The 14,700-nt window shown below is 37.2% G+C and overlaps 1 protein-coding gene across 7 annotated transcripts in view; it reads left to right on the top strand.

Moving 5' to 3' along the window:
* C6H8orf34 (chromosome 6 C8orf34 homolog) overlaps nt 1-14,424 on the top strand; it is a 386,935-nt gene extending 372,511 nt beyond the window's left edge. For 2 of the 7 annotated variants that reach the window (XM_060385858.1, XM_060385857.1), the window contains 2 exons: nt 10,981-11,037; nt 13,459-14,424. In XM_060385858.1, coding sequence (XP_060241841.1) covers nt 10,981-11,037; nt 13,459-13,502 — 101 coding nt within the window. In that variant the 3' untranslated portion in view covers nt 13,503-14,424. The remainder of the gene's footprint in view (nt 1-10,980; nt 11,038-13,458) is intronic. The other 5 variants (XM_060385862.1, XM_060385859.1, XM_060385855.1 and 2 more) reach the window with 4 other exon arrangements.
* The last annotated feature ends 276 nt before the right edge of the window (nt 14,425-14,700 follow it).

Genomic DNA, 14,700 nt, shown 5'->3' with positions numbered 1-14,700 from the left:
ATAGTGATTATGAACTTCTTGGTAGAAAGCTGAGTATCAATGTCAAAACAGACATCTGGAAAGAAAAGAGATGGTCCTAGCAGCAGAGGCCGGCCTTGCTCATTTTCAGCCCTTCTTCAGTTAAGACTTGTGGGTTTAAAGTGAAGTGTTACTTGCATGTCTAACTTTTCATATTGCATTCATTCATATTGCAATTTTCACGTTGCATTCATTTTCTACAGCTGCTTTAAGTAATTCAAATTGCATTGAGACTACTTAGGTGATCCAGGATATGACTAGTTTGAGACAATGTTTAGAAGTAACACCTTCCTGAACAACAGTGAGAAAAATCTACCCTGTCATTGGGTGTAGTTTTCTTTATGTGTCTACTGTGTGGTATTGACTGTTTCTGATGAGCATACATTCCATGACATTGATACACATTTGGGCAGTTGGTAATGCATTCGTTGCCGTGAGATTTGTGTTAAAAACTCCTATGGTGGATACAGACTTGTCCTCTTTCATGTATGTTAACTTTTTATTTGATTTTTAAATTTTAATGTTATTCAGGTTACATGAATTTAGAAGTGTACTTTTCTGGTGAGTGGGATTTTTAAAGAAATACAACTACTTATTCTTAGCAACAAGTCTGCATTAATTTCCATATCATCTGGCATTGTTATGCCAACTACTTTTTTGTTGATGTTAGTATAAAGGCTCTTTCCTTTTCTAACATTTAAGGAATATTGTATTCATGTATAACACACAAATCTATTAAAATATTGAAATCAGTTTGGTTGTTACTACAAAAGCTAGAGATAGGTCTACCATAGGATCCAGCTACACCACTTTAAGACACATTCCCAAAGGACTTGATGTTCTACTACAATGGTTCTTGCCCATTGTGGTCCTTGCTGTTCTAGTCACAATAGGAAATGGAAACAGCTTAGATATCCCTCAGCTGACAAAAGGATAATGAAAAGTGTGGAGCATTCATACAATGCAATCTTATTCAGCTGTAAAAAAATGAAATTACAAAATTCTCAGGTAGAACTGGAAATAATCCTTCTCAATGAGATTGAGAAGTGCCACATGTCCTTTCTCATACATGTATGTCAGCTTTTGAATCTTTGGATAAATGTTTAAACTGGAAAGTACCCATAAAATTCAGGGAACTAATAATGGCCTATGCATGTAGATTTCAAAGGCTGGGAGAGATAATGCATGTAGTATAAAAAGGGAAAGACGAGTATTGAGGGGAGAGAGGACAAATGGAATGGGAGATGGATGGGCAGCATGGAAGAGAAATTACAGTAAGAAAAATAACACTAGAGGCTTTAAAAAATTTGACACAGAGACCTACTGCTGTAGAAGCTTCCTAAATATATATTTGTACACACAAAGACACACACACATATATATGGAATCTAAATGAAACTGATCTGTAACAAAGGAGGGACAATGCCCATAAAAGATACCATTGACCATCAAATAAAATATCCAGTTCTAGATATGTGTTACTTATTTTTAGTTGTCGTTTAGTGGGGTCCCAAAGAACCCCCTAAACATTACTGGCTGTTGTTATTGCTCTTGGTTACTCTATAGAACAGTAGTTCTCAACTTTCCTAATGCTGCAACCATTTAACTCAGCTCCTCATATTGTGGTGAACCCCAACCATATGATTTTGTTTGTTGCTACTTTATAACAGTAATTTTGTTAGTGTTATGATAGAGGTTTGTTAATGGGGTCACGGCCCACAGGTTGAGAACTCTTGGACTAGCGCTTGATGGTAAGACCCTATGGCTAAAGATATTTCATGTATGAGTCATAGGACATGAAGAAATCAAGCTTCATCCCCACTCGCTACCTTTCACAGTGCTAGGGGAGAAGAGTAATAAATAATCCTGCTCAAATGTGAATCCTACATAATGACTGACTTGGCAAGCTAGATCCACTGATGCAGTAGTGGTTCAAATGTTATGGGACTAACTAACCATTTTCTAAGGACCACTCTGCAAGACAGAGCTAATTAACGCGTGCTCTCATTAACTGGGCCAAAAACCCGTGGCTGACTAGGTCGTAAGCCCTAGAAGAGAACCTACCACTGTTCTGTAAAGGAGCGTGGCAAAAAACTTCCCCTAAGATCACATCTTTATCTATTGATAAGTCCATCTCTCAACCCTAATCAGAGAAGCCTCTTTTGGCGGCGGGTGCTGATTAGCACAGAGACCTACAACTGGTCAACATGAGGAGAATAGGCGAGGTAGAATACTCACTCCCAAATGTGACATCCATTCCATTGTCTTTAGCCCAAGGCTCAGGGATTACCACAGAAGACAAAGCTGGAAAAAAAATCTTTATTTTCTATATTTCTTTATATTATCCTTTTATCTTTTTAATTCTTTATTAGACTGATGGACATGTACTCTTTGAGTCTTCTCTTCATGGTTGCTTTTGAGATTTTTATATGTACTGCGTACTTGTCAAGATTTCATGTTAAATGTTCTTTGTTTCTTTTCCTATTAGAAAGTTTTGGTTCTTCATATTTCTGCCCTGAATTTTCAACTATTGTTAGTATCCATTTAAATTCCTTGTTTAGACTTGATACAACTTTATTATTATTACAACACACTGACAACATCCATTTATTTATTCTGAGCATTTAGCCTACATGTCATTTTTCATTTTGCCACCAATGTCTCTTTTTTAAAATTTTTGACAGTTCATGCATATATGTTTGTGTGTATGTGTATGTCAAAGTAACTTTTATTCACCTGATTTATTGTAATCTTGGAGGCTTGCTGCCTCTGTCTGCTAACCTAGGCCTAGTCGTGGAAACTTCTAGCCTTTGCACAATTTTACGTAGGTCTAGAGTGCTTTTAGCCAATAAGGCTTACTGCTGAATAAGCACATCCTTTCTTGGCTCTTTCTGAACTCTTGATGGGCTGGTTCAACTCAGCTGTTCTGACTAAACCCTTGTCCAAGTTGACTGTATCAAACTGGCTTCACTTAGCTTCTGACTGAATTGCTCTGCTTTGTCTCAAACTAACTCTAGTAATCTGTTCTAAACTTCTGGTTCTTTATCATCCTCTGGTTTGTTCTGTCTTCACCTGTGTCTAGCTTGCTCTCTCTTCATCTTCAGTCTGTAAAACTGTCCCAGTAAAAATTGCCTCTGAATTCCATAAACTGAAATGTCATCAACCGAACTACCATGAACTCAGCTCTGCTGCATTGCCTCCCAACTGACGCAACCGAACTGACTAAAACTCAGAGATTTGCCTGACTCTGTCTCATGAGTTCTGGGATTAAGGCATGTACCACCACACCTGGACCGAAGCTTTCGTATGGTCTGGCAGCACCAGACAGCAGGGGAAGCCCAACCTGATTTGGGTGACCAGAATGGCTGCTTCCCGACAGCTCACTGCTGCAGATAGGCGCAAAAGACTGCAGCTGAGACTTGTGCTGCCTCGCAAATGAACAGCAGATGCCCGCAACTAAGGTGGCCGAGACGGTCCTGTGTTGACAGCAGTCTGGCAGTCAAGTCCAGGGGTCCAGTGGTAAATTCTTTGGGAAGAAGGAGGCCCTTCTTTCCCCACGGTTACAGCTCATAATAAACAGCCAATCATAGATGATACTCAGTGAAATAGATGGTGTGGGCTTCATGTCATGTGAAACAGGAACTTATAAAGCCTTGGGCAGTAGGGAGGGGTTTTATGTGTGAATGCCTTTTTTTGGCTGGGACTAGGATGCTGGTGGTGCTTTATTTACCTGGGGAAAGATAACAGGTGACTGGATACCTGTAACCACTTGGGGTTGTGTCATGTGTTCCTGAGGCAGCCACAGAAACAAGGAGAGAGCTTTGTCCCATACCTTCCATGCTCAGGATAAAATTTCAAATCTCAAGTTTGAACATGCTCCATCATGCTAGTTCCATGCCAGTAACCCTGGAGGCAGGGTCCTTGAGCCCCACTATGTAAAATGGTTTGGGCATCCCACATCAATCACAAATTAAGAAAATGCCGTACGGGCCTGTCTATAGGCTTATTTTATTGAGGCATTTTCTCAGTAGAAGCTCCCTCCTCTCCAGTTGACTGTCCAGCACAATGGCTAAGGCAACTTCTAAAACAAAGAGGTTTTTTGGAGCCTAGAGTTTCAGAGAGGCAGAGGCCATGGCCATCATGGTGAGAAGAATGGCAGCAGGTAGGCAGACATGACAGTGGAACAGTAGCTGAGACCTAGAATATGTTTTTGTCCACTAGCACAAGGCAAGGAGAGCTAACTTGGAGTGCCTGGGCTCTTGAAACCTCAGCATCTGCACTCAGTGACATGCCTTTTCTGGTAGGCCCACACCTCAGATCCTTTCTCAAGTGACCCACTGACTGACTGGGGTCCAAGTATTAAATATGTGAGCCTGTAAGAGCCATTCTTACCCAACCTGCCACACCCTCTCTCACCATCTCTTCCTCTTTTTGTGAAACCCTTTTTCTTCTTACGAGTCTCCAACTTGTTTTCATGGTGTATAGTGGTGTATGTGTGTGTATGTGTGTGTGTGACTGAATTTAGTTAATCTTTTTTAATGAGCAAGGTTTAAAGTTTGTTTATTGTAACACAGCAATTTAGCCACAGCTATACCATTTATTAAAGTGACAGCACCTCCTACCACTGTTAAAGTTTCCTCAGAGAGGGGTGCAGCGTCATGAGCCCTTTCCATGCCATGGTGAAATGTTGGTGAGCCCAGTCTTACTCAAGTCCTATGTGTGTAACAACAGCTGTAGTGACTTCATGAATGTAACAGCCATGTCATATGCAAAGAGAATCTATTGTAGCACACTTCTCTAACCTCAAGCTTCTCCGTTATTCATGTTACTTTTTCTACAATGTTCCCCAAGCCTTGGTGGGGGCATTGATGTAAGTGTTCCACTTAGGATCATGAGTTTCACTGTAACTTATTCTTGGAACTTTGACCAGGTAAGGCTGTTGATGAGTCTTCTGGCATTATTAAAGTTACCTTGCAAGGTCAATTTCTTTATGATTCCTGAATATTCTGCCCAAAGTGCCCTAAAAGGGGATTTATTATCAAGTTCTAATGGGCAGCCAAGAGCAATGGAAGTACCTGTATTGTCTAGTGGACCTTTATGGCCAACAATTTGTAGAAAAGTCTCCTGTACCTGGAACTATGATTTGGTTTCTAAGAACGGATGAGTTTCTGGGAGGAGTATATTCACCGGTATGTTTTCTTACTGATCTTCAAACATTTTTAGTGTTGGTTATCCCTCTCTGTCATAAACTCATATACCTCTCCCACTTAACCAATTCCAACTCCAGAATTAGGATTCTCTCATTCCAATTCCATGACACTTGTGCTCTATCCACTTACCCTGAGGCCTTACACCTGAACTTGAATTTAGAGTGTATGAATACATTAAAAGATACTAAACAACCCCATTTTTAAAATGGGTCATGAAGCTAAGTAGAGTTCTAAACATAAATAAGTAATAAAATAAAAATTTTTAAAGTGATTAACAACAGCAGAGAAATAAAAATTGAAACCACTTTGAGATTTCATCTTAAATAGTCAAAATGGCTGCCATTAAGAAGATAAATGACAACATACAATATGAGCACGAGAAAAATTACCTGTTACTATTCATTGTTTGTATAAGTGTAAACTGATGTAGCCACTATGAAAACAAGTGTGGAGGTCCTTCAAAAAGCTAAAAGTAAAACTTCCATAAAACCCAGCTCACACACCTCTTCAGTATCAAAGGATTCTATATAGTATTGCAGACATATCACACAGCCATGGTCACTGCTACTCTGGTCACAATAGCTGAGAAACAGAACCAGCCTAGATGTCCATCTGATGAATGGATAATGGAAATGTGATGCAAACACACAATGTAATTTTATCCAATAGTAAATAAAGATGAAATTCGAGAGAAATAGAAAAACTGAAAAATATACTGACTAAGGTAACCCAGGCCCAGAAAGACAAATGCTGCATGTTCTCTGTCATGTGAAGACACTGGCTGTAAATCCTCAGTGTGCTTAACTTGGAGTGCCTGACAATAGAGGCTGGGACAATAGACAGATAGAATATGAGTTTTAAGCACAGAAACCTCAAAAAAAAAAGAAAAAAAAGCATAACCTTTAATTTTTTAATTAGCCAGGAAACATTCTGATAGGGGTTTTATTTAACAGTAAGTTGGGAAAACTGTAACATAGCTTAGCATGAAATGGAACCACAGAGGATATTTGGAGAGCACTTTTAACACCACAACATATGAGTTCACTTTAAAATCTGAGACATTGTAAGGCTTTCAAAAATGAAAGAAAGAAAGAAAGAAAGAAAGAAAGAAAGAAAGAAAGAAAGAAAGAAAGAAAGAAAGAAAAAAGAAAGAAAGAGAAAATCAAAACCAAAAAAACATACACACCTTTTAAAGGAGTAAGATAAAAAGGAAAACTGACCCTTATTAAACTTTGGTTATTATGTGCCATATAATATGCTGGAAACTTGATGTGTATGGTGGCTTGATGAGATTGACATTCATTGGCTAACACTTTTGACTGCTTAGTCTCCAGTTTGAGGAACTATTTGGGAAGGATTAGGAAGTATGGCCTTGTTGGAGGAGGTGTGTCACTGGGGGTGGCCTTTGAGATTTCAAATGCCCACATCATTCCATGGTTCCCAGTTTTAGCACTCCTGCACCCCTTGGCTTCTTGCTTCTCAATCATATGTGAGCTCTCAGCTACTGCTCTGGTGCCATGCCTGCCTGCCTATTGCTATGCTCCCTGCCGTGGTGATCATAGACTCTGCTAACCTCTGAAACCTTAAGCCCCAGATTAAATGTTTGCATTTAAATATTGCCTTGGTCATGATGTCTTATCATAATAAAAATAACCAGCTGGTCACTTACCAGGTGTAGACTTCAGTTGCTGGGCTTGCAAATGAATTCCTAGTCTGATGTGCAGGTCCCTGAGGAGCTTGAACCAAAAGAAATCTCCACTTTCTATAGTATATTAACCTCATCTCCTGCACATAGCTACCTGCTGCTGCTGTACTTCTCTATGTTAGAAAGATTTAGGGTGGCTTCACCAGGTAGTTACATCTTAATTTAATAACAAACATTATTGTAGAGTGTGTGTGTGTAGATATCTATGAGGTAGGTGTCTTTAACCTGATGTGTGTGTGTTTGCAGGGGTAGGGTTAGGAAGGTGGACCATGCAGGGACTGCCTGCACTGACAGGGCAGAGCAGAGGTTACTAGGGCTGCTCTGGCTTCAATCCCAGGAACCACTAGTAGTAGAGAGGCACCACCAAAGTAGCCAGAATACAGGTGCCTCGTGAGAAACATGACTGGCATCCATAATGCTCTGGCACTGTGTTTTGAATGAAATTATTATATTAAATAATTTATATATAATAAATAAAACAGTAACCAAGACAATGTGCACTATTACTTTGGTTTTATAAATTAAGGTGTTGAAAAATACTCCATTCACAAGAATACCCAATTAACAATGCGCACTGTAACCTAGTGCTCTACTGCTATATTTCTCTACCTCTAAGCCAGCTCTGTTACTTTTCTCATCGCGGTGACAAAATACCCGACAAGAATCAACTTAAAGAATGAGGGGGTTATTTTAGCTCATGGTTTGGGAGGACACAGTTCCTTATGTAAGTGAAGGTATCATGGAATTTTCTGTGACAGGAACACGGGGCTGCTACTCATCAATTTACCACAATCCAGGAAGCACCTATAACACAGCAAGTGGAGTAACACCATACATTTTCAAGAACCATGTCCAGTGATGTACTTCCTGTACTCCTTCCCCTTGGACTCTGCCTCCCCAAGATTCTACAACCTTTCAAATCAAAGCCACCAGCTAGGGGATAAAATATTCAACCATATGTACCCAAGAAGAACATTTCACATTTAAATCATAACAGAAGATAAAAAGAAAACAAATATGTGCGAACAAATATGCATATACATAGCGTAAGGGGGTAAATCATTCCATAATGCACTATGCAGCATAGGGAAAACACAGAAAATAAGGGAAACCAGCAGAGAAATCTGGTTTTAATAAAAAATTCAGCTCGATTTCATTATATTTACATTGTGTTCCAAATTATTATCTATGAGGAAAGCCATCCAGAAAATTAAGAGAGACATATATGATAAACATAAAAATTAGATATTTGACAGAATAAAATAAATATTGCTTAGTAATTACATCAAGCATGTATGTCTTCAGTCTCATGGTAAGCTATTAAAAGTAGAACAACTGTTCAAAACATACTGCCAAATTCTTTCAAAATGACTTATTTTGAAATGTTGACTAAAATCTCAGAACTGTATATCATCTTTAGTATAATTAAACATTGTTCAAACCAAAGACATGGCTTTTCTTTGTATTCTGAGACATAAATTAAATGTGACATTCTCTTTTATACTAGGACACAGAGAATTATCCATTGTTAGCTATTAAAATGATAATTTAAAATTCCCACCACTTATAGATCATTTTGTACCTCAGTCGTTGCTTTTATTTAATTAAAAATATAGCCTACCAGGAAGAACTTAGTCTCTTATGTTATTTTATAAGTAGTCATTAACTATTTACTTGACATCTGTGCCTTAACCATTAACATGTATAGTTAAAAAATTTAACTTCTCAGCCCTTTAACATCTCCAGGTTTTAATGTGCACTCAAATATAAACACAATAAGAATTTTTATCATTTATCATTTTTATCTTTTTATCATTTATCTAAACTCTATAATGTGGAACTTTCCTAAAACCACACCATATTCTTCGTCATTGCACACTATCCACTTCTGGTACAACTCCCATTTTCAGTCAAAATGTCTTTTATGTCTCCAAGCCAATTGAATTTAAAAAGAATAAAAATGCTAAATGCCCTTTCCTTAGTGATATTCCATAAATGTTTTGCTTATTGCAGATACTTAACAAAATTCTTTTAATTAAAAGAATGTGTGTCTTCATTTGTGTGGGCACACATATATGCATGGATATCTTTGCAATATGAATCTGTGGGTGGGGGCACGTAGAGAAATTTTAATTCAGAACATGGCTGCTCTGGCAAGAGATCACATCCAAAAACCTCTAGGTCTGTGTGGTCCAGCTGGAATACAGCCATACCTTAAATCCAAGGAGACAGAGGCAAGCAGATCTCTGAGTTCAAGGAAAGCCAGGTATAAAGCAAGTTTCATATAGGAAAAGCTTAGGTCATTGTATGGTGGTACACACCTTTAGTACCAGCACTCAGGAGACAGAGCCATGTAGATCTCTGAGTGAAAGGCAGTGAATGGAGTTGGGTTCATGACAGTTCAGCTTGTGGAATTCGGAGGCAGTTTTACTGGGAGAGTTTTACAGAGACAGGTTGAAGAGAAAAGAATCTAGACACAGTTGAAGACAGAATGAGGCAGAAAATGAGAAAGATCCAGAATATTAGAACAGATTGCTAGAGTTAGTTTGAGGGCAAGCAGAGAAATTCAGTCATAAGTGACAGAAGCCAGTTTGAATCAGTCAGCCAGGAGAAGAGATTGAGCCAGAAAAGCTGAGTTGAACCAGCCAGTCAGAGTTCAGAAAGAGCTAGAAGGGTGAGCTTATTCAGCAGTAAGTTTCAGAGGCTGAAAACATTGTAGACCTAGAGTAGACTGTATGGAGGTTAGAAGCTTCCAGGATTAGACCTAGGTTAGCAGATTAAAGTTGTAAGCCTCATAAACAATTACATCAGATAAAAAGTTACATTTACAGGCCCAAGATTAACATTTTTCAGTCACTCTCTAATTTATTTATTGAAGCTTCTCACTCAAATCCAGAGTTCATGGATTCAGCTAATTTATAAAGCCAGCTTGTTCCAGGAATTCTTCTGTTGTTTTGTCACATACACTAGAATAAGATTATAAAGGTGAGCCATGGTGTCCAGTTGGCTTTTACATGGGTGCTGAGGATCCAAACTCTGGTGTAATGATTGCACAGCAAGTATTTTTTTTTCCATTGACCCATCACCATAGCCCTTAATAGAATTCTTTACAATGAATGCTCCATGAAAAAAATAAGTTTTTGTATAGTTTTGATGAATGTCAAAAGCAATGTCCTTTCCTTTTACTTGCTACTTCTAAATCTTTTAAAACACAATTGTGCATTTTAAGCCTTCAAAAGCAGATATAGTATAATGCTGATGAAAATCCTTGAGCAATGAACAAAACTGCAGATCATCTATAGTAACACCAAGGGCAGATATTCCTAGAGCTGGCTAAGATTTTTCTTTTTGTACTTTTTCCCATTTTCTTTCTCTTTAGGACATGTGAATTTGTCTTTTTGATTTTCATTTTGTCATCTGCTTTTTTTCTCATTTCTTTTTTTTCACATTTTTTTTTTTGAAATGAGGTCATCATGTCCCATCATCCCAGTAGGCACTACTTTCCCCTTCCTTTTGAGATCAACTCAGTCTCCTCTTCTGCCTCATGACTTCATTTAGAGGAGTTCCATTGATCTTGTGATAGTATGTATCCTTTGTTATAGATATGGTCTGTTGTTTTATATACACTACCATATATAAATCTCCAGCTTTAGGACAATTTTGTGTATTTTGTACCACCATAATATGGTATACATAGTTATTCAGTTGTTCTCTGCCTAACTCACACTGATTTCCACACACTCTAACTGTAGGCTATGTGGAGTCTTCCTAGTGTTCACATCTTTTCCCAGAATAGGACCTAGAGAGGTATTTTCGTCTATACTTTATTTAAAAATCAATCAAACTTTATATTGAAAGTGGTTGGCTTAGATAATGATAACCTACACACTGTTAAATAATTAGCATGCACTGTCATTCTGTACATACTGCCATTGTGAATTTGATATCAACTGTAATTAGTTTTCTCACAGAATGTGCTAAACTAACAGAAAACTGTATTTTGGGTCTAGATCCAGTGTATTACCTCTTTTCCTTTCAATTGTACAGGTTCTGCTGACCTTCTTTGTGTCCCATGCTCTTCTTGTCCTACCCTGGTCTACTCTGGTATGTTTGCTCAGGGCATTTACTATCAACATGGGTAATTGTGGGCATTCTCTGCAACTGTTCATAGCTCAGATTGTTTAAAATATGTATTGTTCATGACCTCATGAGAAAAAAAGTTTGTGTTAAGGTATTTTGTATTATCTTCTTTCCTTTCCCTGCCCTTCCCTGTCTTTTCCCGCCCTTCTCCTCCCCTCCCCACTTCTCCCCTATCCTCCTTTCCCCTCTCCTTCTTTCCCCTCTCTCCTCCTTTCCCCTCTCCTCCTTTCCCCTCTCCTACTTTCCCCTCTCTTCTCTTTTCCCATTCCCTTCCCTTCCCTTCCCTTCCCTTCCCTTCCCTTCCCTTCCCTTCCCTTCCCTTCCCTTCCCTTCCCTTCCCTTCCCTTCCCTTTCCTTCAACTCTGTATGCTCTGTCTGTGGACAAATAACTTATAGAATCTAGTTTTAGAATCTAGATAGACACAAGCTGAAAACATACTTCTCAACTATGCTAGGCTCTATGATGCCATTGATTTATCTGCTGGAGTTTCAGAACAACAAATACTGCATTCTTGAGGCTATCTATTGTACATCAGATTTTTAAAAAATATAACAAAATTCAGAAATATCTTCACATATCTCAGAGAGAAGCAAATGAGTTGTGTTTTTTCTTGGTATTCACTGAGTCAAAATATATCGAAACTAGAAATAACTTTGGAATATTCTACCCCTCTCCTCACCCATGGATGACCTCTTCTCTTAATATTCAGAGTCACTATGGACCCTTTTCTAGGGAAATCCCCCATGGTTGGAGTCTCCCATGATTGCTCAGTGGGTTTTGTTCTTCCCTAGTTACTCACTGACCTGCGGATTCCATAGTAGGGAATCACTTGAAGAAAATCTCTTCAACGTGTTTTTATACAGCCATCATAATCGCATGTTCATCTCCATATGTTTTAAATAAAACATGAAAATGTTATACTATAAAACACTTTATAGTAAATGTGGAAAGCATATAAAAGTAGAAACAATCTAGTTTCCAACAACAGAAGTTAATTTTAAAAGTATCCGCTTTATATACTAGAGAACTTTGATTCTATTAAGAAGAATCAGATATATAAATGAAAATATTCATGCATAAACAAAAGCACACACACACATATATGCACATTCACACACGCATACATACATATGTATACACACACAAACATTCTGCTTCTGATGTGGAAGTTTTTTCTCCAATGGTTTTATAAAAAGAGATCAAGTTATAGGATGGAATGTTAAATGTAAACTAATTTTTGTTATGTAAGATACATCCATATACATAATAAATTCATATTTATTGGGTATAGGCTGGATGGTTGCAAACAAAAACGTCATTAATGTTATATTTTTGTAGCATGATAATCACTTTTGTTTCCCTATCATGTTTCTATAATGACTAGATATTATATAAATTACAAAACTCTTTAAAACCTTTTGTTTGAAAGTGTGGTAAAACCAATCCTGTCTTTTCTTGGTCCAAGTTCTGAGCCCTTCCAGATATCTTCTAGTTCTGACCATTTGCATTGGTCTTCTACAGTATGAGTCTACCTCTAGATCCTCACTCTCATGGTCCTTTTGTCTTTCAAATGTTCTTTGCATGGTACATATGTATATTGCTCTTCAATCGAAGAGCTCCTAGAAACACAGTCACTCTGGTGACTAATACCTAATAAATAGATTTGGAAATATACCAGAAACTAGCACATTACAATCGTGAGTGCCATGGCATTCAGTATAGTTTACTACCAAGTAATGTATAAAAATAGACAAGATGGACAATATTCTGGACAAAATACCAACTATTATGAATCATTAGGATAAGTCCGTGCACCAAATAGTTTTGGTCAAGGATCTAAGAGAGTGATACTCAAGAGTGATAGGAATTCATCAAATAAAGGGGTTAGCTGGCATTGGTTGGAGTAAATAATGAATTTTGGGTAAAGAAGAAATAGGCAAAGACAGAGTCCTGTCTTGCTGTTCTACCATCCTTCCTCCGTTTGCTCCTTCTCTCTCATTAAATAAAAAATTGTTGAGAAATTTGCTGTGTGTAAAGCATTTCTCCAAGCCCCGTGAGCAGTGTGCAGAGTGATAATCTTCTTCCAAAATATTTATAGCTTAATTAATGAACCAGAAATATGTAAATATATATATGATTATGACACAAAGATGAAAAACAGAAAATAACATTCTGATTAGAATTTGATGCAGATATCAGAATTTATGCAACATTAAAAACACGTGACTAACATAGGTAAGATCAATGGACACCAAGACCATTGCATGGGGAAAGTTTATACAGAATAGAAGAAAGTACTGAAGTCCTAATCTCTTCTATGCTATGCAGATCTATCATAATGTTTTGTTGAATGCACTTTCTTTTATTTCTTTTCTCTTCTACAGGTTTGTCTGCGAAACAGGCAAAGGAAATTGCAAGTGGTCCTTAAGGAGACTATAGCTGGTCGAATCCTTATATATATATATATATATATATATATATATATATATAGTCCCAATTTGATGTACTAAATGCAATCTCCAAAGAAATATTATTTTTCTAATTTCAATAATAAACAAACACCTGTGTATAGTCTAAGAACATGAATTCAGGCACAGCATTCTATTGGTCATGTAATCGAATACCTTTGGATCTCATCAGTGTCTTGGGTTTATGTTACTTTATATGTAGTTATTAAAATCTATGTTTGATATATTAAATATTGCCTGACTCAAATACTTAAAAATTCTAGATTTTAACTTAGCTAGGGTTTTCTACCTCTATTTTTATAATAGTATCTCATCTTTTAGATTAATAAACGTTACATGTGCCCACATGTACCAAGATATAGCGTTAGTCCTGTGCAACAGTTAACTGCTCTGTATTAGACTCTGGGATGTAAACTCTTTGCAACAGGAAGAAGTTTATTGCCCACCACTGCTACAACATGATTATATTTCCCCATTTCTTTTAAAATATTACTGATCTGTTGCTTCAGTAAAACAAAACACCGACTAATGAAATGCATGCCCTCATAGCACTTGCAAGGAAAATCAATTGACTATTTATGCAATCATTGAACCACATTAAGGTTATCCAGTTTAAATCTGATGTATGCTTCATTCTGGAATGTGCTATGTAGTGATTCTAAATGAATGGATCTCAGTCAGTTTATCGACTATTTCTGCTTTGTTTTCATCATATTTATCCTAATGCAGATTTTTTGGTGGACTGTAATGAATTAAGGTTAAATTATACAACTCTTTGTAAAGCTATGAAAGAAACAATTGTTAAACACTGGAACATAGCTAAGGAATAATGAAAGAATTTCTGACTTCTGAATTAAGTCATGTCCATACATATAAATAACAAAATTATAAATGATGTAATAAATTTTCTCATATTATTATTTTTCTCTTGAATGATGAAAATACTTTTAGTAAGAAGTATTTTTGTAGATAGAAATAAATTAAAAGTTCATGTATTAATTGTTGTTCATGGATGTGACTAAAATAACTGAATGCCATCAGCTTAAGGGAGAAAAACTTTATTTTGGCCCATGTTTTTGGAGGTCTCAGAGCATGGTCTACTGGATCCTTTGCCACTGGCCTGTGGGGAGGCAGATTGTCATGGCAGAAAGAGTATGT

Source organism: Meriones unguiculatus, chromosome 6 (assembly GCF_030254825.1).
Source record: "Meriones unguiculatus strain TT.TT164.6M chromosome 6, Bangor_MerUng_6.1, whole genome shotgun sequence".
Lineage (NCBI taxonomy): Eukaryota > Metazoa > Chordata > Mammalia > Rodentia > Muridae > Meriones > Meriones unguiculatus.
The sequence above is the reverse complement of the archived record's forward strand: the minus strand, read 5'-3'. Positions and strand labels throughout refer to the sequence as shown.